This window comes from Eptatretus burgeri, chromosome 10 (genome assembly GCF_056783735.1).
Source record: "Eptatretus burgeri isolate ZD-2024b chromosome 10, Ebu_testis_v1, whole genome shotgun sequence".
NCBI classification, from domain to species: domain Eukaryota; kingdom Metazoa; phylum Chordata; class Myxini; order Myxiniformes; family Myxinidae; genus Eptatretus; species Eptatretus burgeri.
In genome coordinates, this window is record NC_140970.1 from 36,186,756 (window position 1) to 36,203,675 (window position 16,920).

Sequence of the window (16,920 nt, forward strand, 5' to 3'; positions counted from 1 at the left end):
CCACCGGACGGACAATTCAGTCGTGACCCTCCGGGAGCTATCGCCCGGAGCCAGTCACGGGTGGGCCTTTCGACCTCACCACAATCGTGCCAATCGGCCACCCATGTAGGATAGGGTTGTTCGCCAAACTCGACCTACCTAAGTACCCACGCGGATGGTAAACCGGGCGATCATACCTCGCCGCAGGTCGACTCCGGACACGAGCCGCTCGGGCGGCCCGTTCCGAACTATCGGGATAACGGAGCGGTGTTATCGTCGACCTCGGCGGTTCCGATTATTTACCGGGCGTTTTGCACCCACTACGAACCCTTTACGTGAAGCAGGATGGAGGGTCAATAAAGAAAAGACGAAGCGAAACGGGAAAACAGTTCACACAAAGCACATTTATTTCCTGGCACACGGAAAGCACATATATACAGCCATACAGTCAAAATGCATATATAGCAACCAAAACAAAAGCATCAACGACGCAGAGTTACTACCGACTACGCGCACACACGCCAACACTTATACAGTTCTACTTTACGGACGGTGCCAACACAAATTTACACCAAAGCAAAGGAAAGAAGCCACTCTCATAGACAAAGAGGCAGACAGGCCTGTAGGCCAATTGTGCCCATGACCTGGAGGAGCGGCCAGGTCCGCGAGACCGGGGGGGGGGTCCTACCCGCGTCCTCGTGACGCGTTGGCGGGCGAGCCGCAGATGTGGCCGCGTGGCTGTGCCCCGACTCCGTGCTCCTTGGCGGGTTGGCACGACGTTTGGGGTGGGGTGGGAACGGGGCCCACTTTTTGCACTATCTCAGCGCGGGGGAAAGGGGGAATTGTTGATTCCCTGGGGAGGAGAATGGCTGGCTGGCTTGGGTCCCGCGACGAGCGATCCCAAACTGCGACCTCATCGCCGTCCTTCCCGCCTCGGACCCGAGCTCCTTTGCCTCTTCCCGCAACTCTTCTCAGCCGACTCCAGAACCCAACTCTCTTGATGACACTCTCTTCCCCCGGCTCTCTTGCACTCTCCAAGCAAAACTGACTCACTCTGCCCTCTTCCACTCTCCAACCAAAACTGACTCACTCTGCCGCGATTCGCCTTGCGCTCGCCGTTTTGTAGGCTGACAGGAGCAGCGATATGCAAATATCCGGATCATGATGACCTCGGGGGCGGAGCCACGCTCGCCCATTGGTCGGAGGAAACGGGGGCGTGAACCTCCCCTGATCCTAGAATTTGCATATATCTATTTCACACAGACGCGCCTGGAGGCGGGGCCAAGCCGCCCCGCGCTTGCTAATTGGACGGAGGAGAAGTGGGCATGTAGCGTTCTTGTTCCGAATTTTCCCTTGGAAAGGCCGCTATTTGCGCTCGCGGCTCGGTGCGCTCGGCACCAATCGCCGAACGGGCCCGAGACATCCCAGTGTTCAGTGTTCACAGGTGGTGCGGGAATGGCCGTAGAAGGAGAGAGGTGGAGGTGGTGGGGAGTTTTTGGTGGTGGTTGATGGTTATGGTGCCGTTGGGAATGGCGGTGATGCGATGTTTGCGGGAGCGTAGATGGTGGCAGTGGCGTGGTTGTTGTGTGATGGCGGTTGAGACGTGGTTGGTTCAAAATAAAGATAGAACAGAAAAAATGGCTAACTCGAAGCGTCGCAGCCCGGATGAATTGCATAAATTCCCTCTATACAACGGGTTTGGGGCTAACTACACATGTACTTCGAGATATCTCACCTACGGGCCCTGAATGGTGGTTTGCGAATTTCCACAGCCGTAACAATATTGTTGCGAATTCGCGCCCGCCGGCGTGCGAGTGGCCACGTAACTCGAATCGCGGCACGTCGCCCACCGGACGGACAATTCCGTCGTGACCCTCTCGGACTAACGCCGGGAACTAGTCACGGGTGGGCCTTTCGGCCTCGCCACGAGCGTGCCAATCGGCCCCCTGCGTGGGATAGGGTTGTTCGCCAAATTCGACCTACCTAAGTACCCACACGGAGGGTTGACCGGGCGATCGCACCTCGCCGCAGGTCGACCCCGGACACGGGCCACTTAAGCGACCCGTTCCGTACTATCGGGATAACCGAGCGGTGTTATCGTCAACCTCGACGGTTCCGATTAATTAATTATCGGGCGTATTTAGCCCACTACCAACCGTTTACGTGAAGTAAGATGGAGATTCAATTAAAGAAAAGACGAAGCGAAACGGGAAAAACAGTTCAACATGAGGCACATCTATTCCGCGGCACACATATACAATTACAACAATTATGCACCAAAAGCAATTGCAACAAAAGAAACACAACAATGCAGATCTACTACTGACTACGCGAGCACACGGCAACACTTACACAGTTTTACTTTACAGACGGCGCCAACAACACATATACTCAAAAGCAAAAGAAAAGGGCCACCCTCAACGACAAGGGGGCAGACGTGGTCTGTGGGCGCGAGACCGGGTGGAGCCTACCCGTCTTGTGATGAGCCGCAAATGTCACGGCGGTGCCCCGACTCCGCTCCTCCTCGGGTTTCGTTGGCACTGATTGGAATGGGGTGGGAACGGGGCTCCCTTTCCGCACTATCTCAGCGCGGGGGGAGGGGGGAATTGTTGATGCTCTGGGGAAAGAGGATAGCCGGCTTGCTTGGGTCCCGCGACGAGCGACTCCACTGCGACCTCGACCGCGCTCCCGGCTTCCCCTCTCTGCAGCTCCCCGACAGACTCCGAACCCCGACAGACTCCGACTCTCCTCCAGACCTGTCTTGACTGCTGCTGCCACACTCCGCCGCCGCCACACCTCTCCAACTCGCCCGAGCCCAAAACTGCCGCTGCCACACTTCTCCGCCGCCACACCTCTCCAACTTGCCCGAGCCCAAAACTGCCGCTGCCACACTTCTCCGTCGCCACACCTCTCCAACTCGCCCGAGCCCAAAACTGACTGAATTCGCCCCGCGCTCGGCGCTTTATAGTACGGTAGGAGAACCCATATGCAAATTTCCGGATCAGGATGAGCTCGGGGGCGGAGCCACACTCGCCCATTAGACGGAGGAAAAGTGGGCGTGAACCTCCCCTGATCCTCGAATTTGCATATATCGATTTTACTCCGACGCGCCTGGAGGCGGGGCCAAATCGCCCCGCGCTTGCTGATAGGACAGAACAGAAGTGGGCGTGTATCATTCCTGATCCGACTTCCCCTCGGAAAGGCCGCTCTTTGTACCCGCGGCTCAGCGCGCGCCCTGTACGAGGCCAGGACAGCCTGACGCTCGGCGTTCACAAGTGGTGCGGGAATGGCCGAGAAGGAGAGGCGAAGGTGGTGGAGGGTTTAAAGTGGCGGTCCCTGGCCACGGTGACACTTGGAATGGTGGTGATGCGATGTTTGCGAGAGCGAGTTGTGAAGGTAAAGGTCGTGGCTGTTGGCGTTATTGTTGTTGTGAAGCGGCGTTGCGGTTGGTGGTTGTTGTGTGATGGCGGTTGCGACGTGGTTGGTTCAAAATAAAGATAGAACAGAAAAAACGGCTATCTTAAATGGTCGCAGCCCGAATGAATCAGATTTATTCCCTCGAAACAACGGGTTTGGGGCTAACTACAGAGATAGAGATATCTCAGAGATATCTGAGATATGGTACTTACAGAGATATCTCACCTACGGGACCTGAATGGTGGTTTGCGAATTTCCTCAACCACAACACTATTATGGGATTTTGTTGCTATGTTCTTGCAAATCGTAACTTTCAGCATAATTTGGGGTAAAAGCCAATGCCATTCCACTGATGCCTTTTATGGAGATGTTTGCCAAATGGTGCATCTGCTTGTTACATATGCAACAACAGCAGAAATCACCCCATAACCCTCTCCCCCCCCCAAACTTCACATCTCTTCTCAACATCCTTCCCTTTTCTTCCAAGCCCTCACTCTTCCTCCCCATTCTCTTATTCTCAGTTTTATTTCCCCATTTGCCTTCTCCCCATCTACATAATATGTCGATGGCCTCTCAGAAGTACAGGGCGATTATGTTGACTCTTCAGCTAATCAATTTTTATGAGAAACATCAAAAATTGCTCTTGAGTAAATTGAGTGTCTTGATGTTACTTCATCATGCAAGTGACTTTTCAAGTGCATTTGTCTGCCACTCGAGACAAAACACCTATGAACACGTGACATTATTTGACCAAGATGTGTTGGCTTTAAAAGTGGGCCAATACGAACAATATCTGCAATCTCTGCCAAGCTGTCTTCGTTCTACTTGTGTTGACCCCCATAAAATTGCCAATTTGAAAGTGGGTGGAAATCCAGCATGGTTGACTGGGCTCTCAAATGAAATAGCTTGTTATGCTCTGTGAATTGCTCAAGCATTGGTTTGTTTGCTTGCTTGTTTGTTTGTTTTGTCAAATGTATTCATGTTGTCGAGCGTTTATTTTTTAATTAAAAAAAAAAATTATTGTTATTGAATTGAGTCGTATAGCTGCAGCTGATGTATTTGTCTCTTGGAGTGTGAAGTTGCTTGAGTTCAGCACAGTTTGTCTTTATTTGCATTCGTTCGTTTTCCTCCGCCCTGCCCTTCATTTGATGGTCCAGCTGTGAAGCTGGTAACCTGGTGAGCGATGAGCTGAGCTGCAATTTCAGTAAGTTTGCTAATTTGGGATAACATAGCAAGTTGTAGCTTTTCATGCCTGTTTGAGAAAACACTTGTTATTTTATGGCATGCGTTTTTGAAGCTGTATCAAACAAACTTGCATGCTTTGGTGCAGATCATATCTGAGTTTATGCAGTTTTTTATTTCTTTTTACGTGTAAAGTCAGACATTTTGGAGCAGTTGAGTTGGTACTTGATCGATTGTTTAGCCCAGCTATTTGGTTCTGCATTTGAATTTGCACATATTTCAAGAGCACCAAAACATATTGTCAGTTCAGCATTGGACACGCATATAGAGTGCTACATTGTATTGCACCACATTTCAGAGTAAGTGTTTGGCGAGCTTTCCTGTTCAAATTTGGGTTGTCAATATTTCAGATTCATCTCTGTGGTGTTAGTTCCCTTCACTTTGCACAGTTTGTAAACTTGTATTGGCATAGTTTGTCATGGTATGTGAAAAAGCAGTGATGTTTGATGCTCAACCTGACAGGGTGGATAAGTGAGTCAACCAATACAAGCAATCTTCAAAAGAGGGTACCTGCCCAAAATAAATAATGAGCCACACTGAAGACTGATGCTACAGGAAAACCTTGCATGAAAATGAGTGTTATTCCTTCTGAATCTCTATTCCATAAAGCCACAGATCCACAGTTGAGCTGATAGATGGAAAATCATCAGAGGTTGTGTTGTGGCTCTGTTTTCATTAAATTGCAAAACTAAAATGTTGCTTGAAAATGAAGTAGATTAAAGTATCATTTAATCACCATTACCCCCCCTCCCCCCTCCCCAATGATCTGAACAAATAAGAATTAAAGTTTTTATTTTCTAAATATTCTATCAGCTGTGACTCACTTGACCTTGTATACCACTTCCTTTCAGCATGTTTTTTTTTTATTTCATTTTTTTTTATCCTGACATAGTGTGTTTTCCACCGACACGCACTTGGTCAGGTATGGGAGCATGCGCCATAGCAGCGCGTTGCTGCGTCCACTTTCTGCCGGTACTCCAGGGGCCTCCGTCTGGCCACCCCCCAGGCATATGTCTGGCCCATCCCAATCTCCTTAAGATGCTGATCAACCTGCTGCAACCACGAGGCACGTGGTCGGCCCATTGGCCTCCTCCACTCATGAGGCTCCCTCGCTGAGATAATCTGGTAAGCAGGATCAGCATCAGGAAAACGAGCCACATGTCCATACAGCCACGTTTGACGCTCACGGACTATGCAGGTAACAAATTTAATTTGACTCTCTCTGAGCAACCACTCGTTCAACACAAAGTCCGACCAGCGATAGCCAAGGATTCTTCGAAGAGACATGGTACCAAAGGAATTAGGTCTCCGTCTCAGATCCCTCGTCAGAGTCCAAGTCTCACATCCAGAGAGCAAGATTGGAAGCACCCCAGAGGGCATCCCGATTCACTGAATCGAACGCTTTGCAGAGATCAACATGGGCTGCATGCAGCCCCTGCCAAAACAGACCCCCTCAAACTCAGCCTGTTTGTAAACTCCTCAGCTACCCCCTCATCCTTGTATTGAGCTTGCCAACATCCAGCCTAGGCTGGGATGGTACCATTATCCCAGATTTAAGCTGCAACTTCATAGTTGCTACCACAAGCCTGTGGTTGGTATTGAGGAACCGAGCACTCTTTTCCATAAGGCCATATCATCCAGTAGACCCTATATTTTTGGATCATCCTCCAACGACCATCAACGAGTAAATGGTCAATCTCCTTTGCCACATCACCAGCGTTGGAATACCAAGTCCAGCGATGAGTCTGTGGGCACTGAAACCATGAACCAGCCACCCTAAGTCCATGACTGCTTGCAAAGTCAAGGAACTTTGTGCTCTTCTGGTTCACAGTTCCAGACCCATGGGGGCCAACACAAGTCTCATAAGCATCCCTATCAGTTCCAGTCGATGCATTGAAGTCCCCCAAGACGAGAAGAGTATCTCGCCTGGGGCACAAATCATCTACATGCTTGAGCATGGCATAGAATGCGTCCTTCACAGTGAGATCGCTCACCTCAGTCGGAGCATATCCAGAGACCAGGGAAACGACACCCAAGGAGTGATGAATCCTTGGTGTCATAATATGCTTGTTGACCAGTGTTACCTCAATTATCATTGGAGTCAGCTTATTGGGCACAGCTGCAGCAACTCTTTGGGCATGGTAACCATCAGAGCGACCAGACCAATAGCAGGTGTAACCACCTGCCAAGCCTGTGTTGGCTTAGTGGTTAGGGTGGCTGACTTGGGATCCTAGGGTCCTGAGTTCGAGCCCCGTTGGCCACTGAATTAATTCCAGGTTGGGTTGACTCAACCTGTCAACCTTCTGAGGTCAGCAAAATGAGAACCAGTGTACTGGTTATAGGGACACTGCATCAGCGGCATAGCCGCGTCCCTAACTAATGATGCAACCAGCAGCCAAAAGGCTGCACTCGAAAGAGAGAGACCACCCGCACAATCTCGCCACTATCCGGTGTCCGAACATCAGAGAGCACTGCAATACCGATGCTCAGATGATAACAGACAGGTGATCATCCTCTCTTAGGGATGGGACATTCTCGGCACCCACCCGAAAGGACCGCCTCAGGTTAACCCAAGGAAGCGCCCTTTATGAGAGGGGGGCCATGGGTGGCGTGTGCATTGCTATTAGGTATTCAGACTGCACTCGGAGCATTTCGGGGCCAGGTTGTTGGCTTAACCCTATGTTGAGTCATCAGCTCCGGGCCGTGGCACGCTGAATTTGTGAATGAGATCGCTTCCGGCCCCAGGAGCCTGGCAGGGCGTGGCTCGGGCCGTTGTGGCCCAATAGAGAAGTGGGATTCGGGTCACAGCACGTCGCCTTCAGGTCGTCACCCCACCCTTTGCCCGGGGCTTATAAAAGGTGTTTCATGGAGCTGCTCGCTCTCTTCTTCGCTTCTCTTCTTCGCCTCTCTTCTTTGCCACTTTCTTCTCTGATCATCTCAGCTCCTCGTTGCCTCCACACCTCAGATACCAGTATTTCTCCCTCCTACCTCCCCCTAAGCGTACTGGGTTGCGTTGGTTGGTCGGCCGACCGCACCAGGTATTGCGAGGCCATTTGTCCTCATCTGCTCTCTCTCTCTTTCTGGCTATCTAGTCGTGTGTGTGTGTGTGTGTGTGTGTGTGTGTGTGTGTGTGTGTGTGTGTGTGTGTGTGTGTGTGTGTGTGTGTGTGTGTGTGTGTGTGTGTGTGTGTGTGTGTGTGTGTGTGTGTGTGTGTGTGTGTGTGTGTGTGTGTGTGTGTGTGAGAGAGAGAGAGAGAGAGATGGCACCTGTCGTAGTACAAGTTAAGATTGTAGAAGTGATAACAGGATAAGTCTGCTCTGTATCTGCTTTTGTAAATTGCTTGTCTTCTGTCACACCCCACAAATTCCTTACTATCCCTGCTGTACATACGAATAAACTCAATTTACTGTGCCACATACCTTTCCTTGCTTGACTAAATAAATGCTTGAATAGAAATGTTCCCAGCTCGTTTTTGTCTTTTCCTTCATTGGTCCAGCATGGTTCGTATTCCAGCTTAGCCGGGACGTTATTCCCAACGATCTGTTTTTCTAGCCGGTACGTTCTTGGGCAGTTACGCTCGGCTGCATCTGATCTGAACAAGGCGTACCAAGGACGTGTCCCCTGGTAATTAGATCACGTGACCATGAAGTAAAAGGTATTTATTAGACGGAGGATCCCAAGTTATGTTTTCGAGTTATTGGCGTTCACGGTCGATTAGCGACCCGCCATGTCACAAAGTTATTCGTGTACGACGGCACGTGATTTAGGAGAGTTTGGTGGGAACCCGAGGTAGCTTCGCCCCTCGTGGTCTTCTTGACCCCGACCCCTGGATTCGCAATATATATTATTGCGAATTCGCGCCCGCCGGCGTGCGAATGGCCACGTAACTCGATCGCGGCACGTCGCCCACCGGACGGACAATTCTGTCGTGACCCTCTTGGACCAACGCCGGGAACTAGTCACGGGTGGGCCTTTCGGCCTCACCACGATCGAGCCAATCTGCCCCCCGCGTGGGATAGGGTTGTTCGCCAAACTCGACCTACCTAAGTACCCACGCGGAGGGTAGACCGGGCAATCGCACCTCGCCGCAGGTCGACCCCGGACACGGGCCGCTTAAGCGACCCGTTCCGTACTATCGGGATAACCGAGCGGTGTTATCGTCGGCCTCGACGGTTCCGATTAATTATCAGGCGTATTAAGCCCACTACCAACCCTTTACGTGAAGCAAGATGGAGATTCAATTAAAGAAAAGACGAAGCGAAACGGGAAAACAGTTCAACATGAGGCACATTTATTCCGCGGCACACGGAGAGCACACATATACAATTAAACAGAATGCACATAAAGCAATTGCAACAAAAGAAACACAATAATGCAGATCTACAACCGACTACGCGTACACGCGGCAACACTTACACAGTTTTACTTCACCAGACTGGCGCCACACACACACACGTTTACACAGATACAAAAGAAAAGGGCCACCCTCAAAGACAAGGGGGCAGACGGGGCCTGTGGACCAATATTTGCACGGGACCTGAAAGAGCGGTCAGGTCCGCGAGACTGGGTCGCGAGACACGAGACCCGTGTCTTTGTGATGAGCCGCAAATGTGGCAGCGCGGCGGTGCCCCGACTTCGTGCTCCTTCGCGGGTTTCGTTGGCACTGCTTGGAGTGGGGTGGGAACGGGGCCCCCTTTTCGCACTATCTCAGCGCGGGGGGAAAAAGGGGGGGGGGGAATTGTTGATGCTCTGGGGAAAGAATATAGCTGGCTTGCTTGGGTCCCGTGACGAGCGATTCCACCGCGACCTCGTCGCCGACCGCCGTCTTCCTTGCCTCAGACCCGAGCTCCTTGGTCTCTTCCCCAATTCTCCTCAGCCGACTGCAGCAAAACACCTGTACGCCCTCGCCTCCCGACTCCACTCTACGCTCCAACCCGACTCTGCCCAAAACGACTCTGCTGAGACCGACTCTGCCGAGACCGACTCGACCCAAACCGACTCTGCCGGGACCGACTCGACCCAAACCGACTCGACCCAAAACACTCTGCCACTGCCACACTCTGCTGCTGCCACACTCTGCTCTCCAACCAAAAAACTGACTCTCTCCAGATTCGCCCCGCGCTCGGCGCTTTATAGGACGGCAGGAGAACCCATATGCAAATTTCTGGATCAGAACGAGCTCGGGGGTGGAGCCACACTCGCCCATTGGACGGAGAAAAAGGGGCGTGAACCTCCCCTGATCCTAGAATTTGCATATCTCGATTCTACACCGACGCGCCTGGAGGCGGGGCCAAACCGCCCCGCGCTTGCTGATTGGACGGATCAGAAGTGGGCGTGTAGCATTCCTGATCCGAATTCTCCTCGGAAAGGCCGCATTTTGCACTCGCGGCTCGGCGCGCGTCCCGAACGAGCCCACGACAGCCTGACGCTCCGTGCTCACAGGTGGTGCGGGAATGGCCGCAGAAGGAGAGAGGTGAAGGTGGTGGAGGGTTTATGGTGGTGGTTTATGGCTATGGTGCCGTTTGGAATGGCGGTGATGCGATGTTTGCGGGAGCGAGTTGTGAAGGTAAAGATTGTGGCTGTTGGCGTTGTTGTTGTTGTTGTTGTTGTGAAGCGGCGTTGTGGTTGGTGGTTGTTGTGTGATGGCGGTTGAGACATGGTTGGTTCAAAATGGAGATAGAACAGAAAAACAGCCATCTCAAAAGGTCGCAGCCCGAATGAATCACATTTATTCCCTCTAAACAACGGGTTTGGGCTAACTACACATGTACTTACAGAGATATCTCACCTACGGGACCTGAATGGTGGTTTGCGAATTTCCTCAACCGCAACAATATATACAGTGGGGAGAACAAGTATTTGATACACTGCCGATTTTGCAGGTTTTCCCACTTACAAAGCACGTAGAGGTCTGTAATTTTTATCAGAGGTATACTTCAACTGTGAAAGACGGAATCTAAAACAAAAATTCTGAAAATCCCATTGTATGATTTTTAAATAATTAATTTTCATTTTATTGCATGAAATAAGTATTTGATCACCTACCAACCAGTAAGAATTCCGGCTCTCACAGACCTGTTAGTTTTGTCTTTAAGAAGCCCTCCCATTCTCCACTCATTACCTGCATTAACTGCACCAGTTTGAACTCGTTATCTGCATAAAAGACAGCTGTCCGCACTCATTCAATCAGACTCCAACCTCACCAAAATGGGCAAGACCAGAGAGCTGTCTAAGGACATCAGGGACAAAATTGTAGACTTGCACAAGGCTGGGATGGGCTACAGGACAATAGGCCAGCAGCTTCGTGAGAAGGCAACAACTGTTGGCGCAATTATTAGAAAATGGAAGAAGTTCAAGATAACAGTCAATCTCCCTCGGTCTGGGGCTCCATGCAAGATCTCACCTCGTGGAGCCTCAATGATCATGAGAGGTGAGGGATCAGCCCAGAACTACATGGCAGGACCTGGTCAATGACCTGAAGAGAGCTGGGACCACAGTATCAAAGAAAACCATAATTAACGCACTACGCCGTCATGGATTAAAATCCTGCAGCGCACGCAAGGCCCCTCTGCTCAAGCCAGCGCATGTCCAGGCCCGTCTGAAGTTTGCCAGTGACCATCTGAATGATCCAGAGGAGGAATGGGAGAAGGTCGTGTGGTCTGATGAGACCAAAATAGAGCTTTTTGGTTTAAACTCCACTCGCCGTGTTTGGAGGAAGAAGAAGGATGAGTACAACCCCAAGAAAACCATCCCAACCGTGAAGCATGGTGGTGGAAACATCATTCTTTGGGGATGCTTTTCTGCAAAGGGGACAGGACTATTGCACCGTATTGAGGGAAGGATGGATGGGGCCATGTATCGCGAGATCTTGGCCAACAACCTCCTTCCCTCAACAAGAGCATTGAAGATGGGGCGTGGCTGGGTCTTCCAGCATGACAACGACCCGAAACACACAGCCAGGGCAACTAAGGAGTGGCTCCGTAAGAAGCATCTCAAGGTCCTGGAGTGGCCGAGCCAGTCTCCAGACCTGAACCCAATGGAAAATCTTTGGAAGGAGCTGAAAGTTTGTGTTGCCCAGCGACAGCCCCGAAACCTGAAGCATCTGGAGAAGATCTGTATGGAAGAGTGGGTCAAAATCCCTGCTGCAGTCTGTGCAAACCTGGTTAAGAACTACAGGAAACATCTGATCTCTGTAATTGCAAACAAAGGTTTCTTTCCAAATATTAAGTTCTGTTTTTCTGATGTATCAAATACTTATTTCATGCAATAAAATGCAAATTAATTATTTAAAAATCATACAATGTGATTTTCAGGATTTTTGTTTAAGATTCCGTCTTTCACAGTTGAAGTGTACCTATGATGAAAATTACAGACCTTTACGTGCTTTGTAAGTGGGAAAACCTGCAAAATCGGCAGTGTATCAAATACTTGTTCTCCCCACTGTATATATATATATATATATATATATATATATATATATATATATATATATATATATATATATATATATATATATATATATATATATGTATATGTATATGTATATGTATATGTATATGTATATGTATATGTATAAAAAGTTCTTCCATGAAAAAAAAAAAGTTACGACAAATTTGTGTTTGAAATTGTGATTTGAGAAAGCTTGGCATTGATTTAAGTGGACTCGTACTTTTACATCCCACTGTATTTATACAGTGCACACTATTATCCGCACTATTCCGTTCCTCAGCTCATGCAGATAGTTAACACGAACGCTGATTGGTCGAGTTGTCGGGGAACGCTCAAACTCTCCATTGATTGGGTGATCTTCCAGAAAGATCTGTGCATGCCAATTTTATGCAGATGTTTGACGTTTGCGGATTAGTTGATATGCGGATTGTGGAGTCGACTGTACATATATGCGTTTTGTTTTATTTTATTACAATATAACTTTCTTCCTGACGCAGGCAGTTCTACTAAAATATCTGGCACTCTTATCTGAGGAGCGAGAAATTGTGCAGCTGTTCACCACCATCTGAGATTGTTGTGTTTGTTCTCCAAGAAACTATTATTTCTCAACTGACAGGTACTAACTGTGGTGTAGTCTGCGGGCCTACGGGGAGGGGCATGATGGTGATGCATGATGGGCGTGATGATTGGAGGAGTGGTCGTGGTGGTTATCGTATCTGCAAGGGATATAGGGTGTGCGCGCCGTCTGAGGCGTCGTAGTAATGCTGGAGCCGGCCGACTCCAGCATTACTACGACGCCTCAGACGGCGCGCACACCCTATATCCCTTGCAGATACGATAACCACCACGACCACTCCTCCAATCATCACGCCCATCATGCATCACCATCATGCCCCTCCCCGTAGGCCCGCAGACTACACCACACTAACATGTAACAAAACCATCTTTGTTATTTTAACAGATGGCTATACAGCACTCATGATATGCTGTGGATCTCGCCACAATAACCAGGATACACTGTTGGCTTGCATGGAGCTCTTGCTGAATAGTGGGGCAAGTCCTCACAAAACAGACAGGTTTGGAACAAAGATGTACATGTCAAACTAAATGTTGAATATCTTTACCAATGACCATTTAAATAGTGTTCACCTGCTTAGGTATGTGGTAAATTTTCAACCAATGAGAAAACTCAGCAATTTGGAGATGTTAACATATCGTTCAGGCTGTGCTCTTGCTGCTAAGGTCAGAAGGCATGAACTTGATTTGAACTGACCAATATTTATCATGCAGGCAGGGAATGTCTGCATTACTGTTCGTGGCCAGGGAAGGCTCTGAAAAATTACTGCAAAGACTTCTTGAATATGGAGTGAACCTAAACCAGGCTGATTGCAAGGGTTGGACGGTAAGTCCCTCGCATACCCATCTGACCATTTCATCTCCAGTGAGTCTGCCTATTGAGTAGATGGTGGTTTTTGCTTCTGCTGGAGGTGTGACAGTTATTTCTACCCAAGCCAAAGTGGTGCTTGTTGCAATGTTAAAAATGTATTTCCCACAATGTGAACGAAAACTGTTGAGAAAATGTAATTGGACGTGGCAAGAACTTTGTTGTGATGATGAGAATTAGAGGATGTGTACAAGAAAATGTTTGTGTGATGTGGTGGAGACAAAATACGTGTTTCCATAAATCGCAGTTGATCAGCATAGTCTGCTCTGCATCCGCTCAATCATTTATTAACATGCATGTTGTGGGATATTAAATGTGGCATAGCATTTTATTTCAATTTGTCGGGTATGCAGTATTTATCATGCTTTATTTTATTGATAATGACTCCGTAACTTTGGTGCCCCCTTCAGGTGGCATGGTGCAGGAAAGTTAGTGAAAACCCTTCGGTACAATTTCAATGATCATTTTATTTAAACAATACTGTATATGGTATGTGGGACAACCCCCTTCCCCCAGTAGTGATGCAGTATTTTACCATGTACAGGCATTGTTCTGGGCTGCGAGTCGAGGCCATGTGTCTGCTGTGAGCATACTGATAAGTGCCGGTGCTGATGCCAATCACACGGACCATGTGGGAAGTAGTCTCCATGCTGTGATTTTGCAAGAAGGGCACCACAAGGTTGGTTAATGCTTGTGAAGTTGCTCATTTTGATTCTATCAATTCCCTGTTCTCCAACTCAAAACAAAGCCTGGAGTTCAACCGAATGAATCGAAGATAGTTCAGTACTTTAAAATTTGCAAGAGCCAGTCCTAAAAATCATTTTCTTTCAAAATGTAAAAGGATGTAGGGATGGTATGTCAAGAAGAATGCAAACAAGGTAGGGATGATCACAATAAATTATCATGCGAAACTATCCCCACATCTTTCTTTGAACAAGTAAAAAAGACAAAATTTTATAGCCCCCATTGTTTTCGTAATTTGGTTGGATGGAGTTAAAGGGCTAGCCCATGTTTATGCCCAACTAAAATGGCCGCCAGTCTACCAGTCAGCCATCTTTGATCAGATCGCAAAATAAATTGAGGGGCAAGTGTATGCCATCATGTACTGTGTTTGTGCCAAGTTTGAACAAAATCGGACCATGCATGTCAGAGAAATGGTTGGGGACACATTTAAGTAACAAAAATGGCCACCAGTCGGCCATCTTGGATCTGATCTTAAAAAGAAATGACGTGCATATGTAAGCCATCATTGTGCCAAGTGCGAATATAATCGGTCCGTACATGTCCGAGATATGGTTGTGGACACACATGCACGGACACGAAAATCGAGACCAAATCCATTTTCCCTCGTTTCGGAACAAGTCCAACAGGGGTTAATAATTGTTGATGCCTGACTTTGCAATCATATGATGTTTGTTTTCAGTGATGAATTGAACACACGCACACAATCGATTGTTTGTGGTGATTGTGAACAGAGACAGAGGGAGAGATTGCGTTAGATATAGATAGAGATAGAGATGTAGATGTATAGTCTTATTTGCAGACACAACCATTTTTCAAAGAAAGATGTAGGGATGGTTTCAGGGCCGGGCGTAGTGGCGTGCGCCTGTAATCCGGCTACTCGGAGGCTTGGGTTGGAGGATCGCTTGAGGACGGGTGCTCTGCACTGGGCCGCGCTATGAGAGGGTGTAGGGCAGCCCGGAATCATGGCGAAACCCAATCCTTATCCCTGTGTCGTAAGAGGCGACCAGGGTTGCGTCAGGAAGGGCATCCGGCGTAAAACCTGTGCCAAATCATTATGCGGATCATAACGGATGATCCGCTGTGGCGACCCCTAACGGGAGCAGCCGAAAGACGAACAACAACAACATGTAGGGATGGTTTCACTTGATAATCTCTTGTGACCATCCTCCCTTGCTTACATTATTTTTGGAAAATCATCCTGACATCCTTTTACATTTTGAAAGACATGTTTTTTTTTATTACTTGTTTCTGTACTTAAAAAAAAAAATGTATTTTAATGCTTGAGTTTTATTGTGATTGCATGATGAAATAGCTTGTAGTCGAGTCGATATACGGTTGAACCCCAAAAAAATTACAACAAAACGTTTTATTGTTTTAAATGTTTTAATAGGTCATGCTGCGTGCCAGAAAAAAAAGTCTCGGGTAATCTGACCCCGGTAAAGGGGTTAATTTGCATATTTTAAAGATGGCCGCCAATGAAAATTTCAATGTACTACAAACTTTTTTATGGTTGATTTTAGACCCTATAAATGTATTGGCAACAGATAGGAACATGGGGTTTCTGAATCGAATAAACATAGTTCCATTCGCCTATGACGTAACTATGATGTATAATCGTATATGACGGCATAGTTAAAAGATAAATGAGTATGCCATAGAAAATCTGTTGTTTTATAATATGTAATGACATGTGATGCTATCATTTAACTCCTTGAACTAGTTAAGCTGTCCCTTTCCTGTAATTACATAGATGGGACATCATCAATCCAAAAGAAATCTGTATGTATGCCACACAGCCTTAACATAAGCCACACTCATTGTCGCCCTAGATCATCTCAGCATTGTCATTGTCATCATTCTCATCCCCCAACATTTGATTGAAAGGGTTGCTACATGACTGCACTTGGCACTGTCCACAAGCTGATGTGCATTGTAGACCGTGGGTTCTGCATGTGCAATGTTGAGTACTGCTGCACCCGGTAGTGCAGTTGCAGTGAACTACCTTATGCAAAGAGTCTGGTGTGGCATTCATTTCATTCATTACTGGGATGAACTGATTCTCCTCTGTTTTCCACCCCCAGTCTGTTACTTCCAAATCTGCCTCTTCTCCCATCCATGTCATGATCTGGAAATACGTGCGGAGTGAATGGTGCTTGGTGGCCGCTTCAGTTGGCGGCAGACGCTCTGGGGTAACAAACGACACAGCCGATACCACTTTCTTTGTCAAGATGCTGTGGCGCAATGAAGTGAGAGTATCTGTTCCCTTTCCACCAAACACCTGGACCATTGCCTTGTGTCCAATCTCTACAACTGCATCTGTGCTTTGACCTAGTGTAGCAAATGCTTGGGCACATGACCTCAAACCAGAATAACCTTTCATGACTTTCTGGAGGAGAGATTTCTTGCCAACCCCAAATATGCATGAAGTCGTATCACATCCAGTAAAGGCATGTACGAACAGCATCATGGTAGATGCCTGGGATCCTAAGAGGCTCTTCAGTCTGTTTATGTGATACAATCTGCTTTGGTCCTGCGTCTTGTCAGATCGGAAGTACAAGTCCCGGTTGCCACCTTCAGCAAAATGGCGAAGCAGCAGAATAAGTAAGTCCGTATCTTCACCTATCAGTGTTGTTCACTGCAGCTGG

At 48.1% G+C, this 16,920-nt stretch overlaps 1 protein-coding gene and 1 pseudogene across 2 annotated transcripts in view; both read left to right on the forward strand.

Annotated features, from left to right (window-relative positions):
* The window catches only part of ASZ1 (ankyrin repeat, SAM and basic leucine zipper domain containing 1), a 192,412-nt gene that overhangs the window by 98,990 nt on the left and 76,502 nt on the right, over window positions 1-16,920 (forward strand). For both annotated transcript variants that reach the window (XM_085897857.1, XM_085897858.1), the window contains 3 exons: window positions 13,049-13,163; window positions 13,378-13,489; window positions 14,076-14,210. In XM_085897857.1, the coding sequence (XP_085753983.1) occupies window positions 13,049-13,163; window positions 13,378-13,489; window positions 14,076-14,210 (362 nt within the window). The remainder of the gene's footprint in view (window positions 1-13,048; window positions 13,164-13,377; window positions 13,490-14,075; window positions 14,211-16,920) is intronic.
* LOC147018319 (signal recognition particle RNA) lies at window positions 15,117-15,257 on the forward strand (annotated as a pseudogene).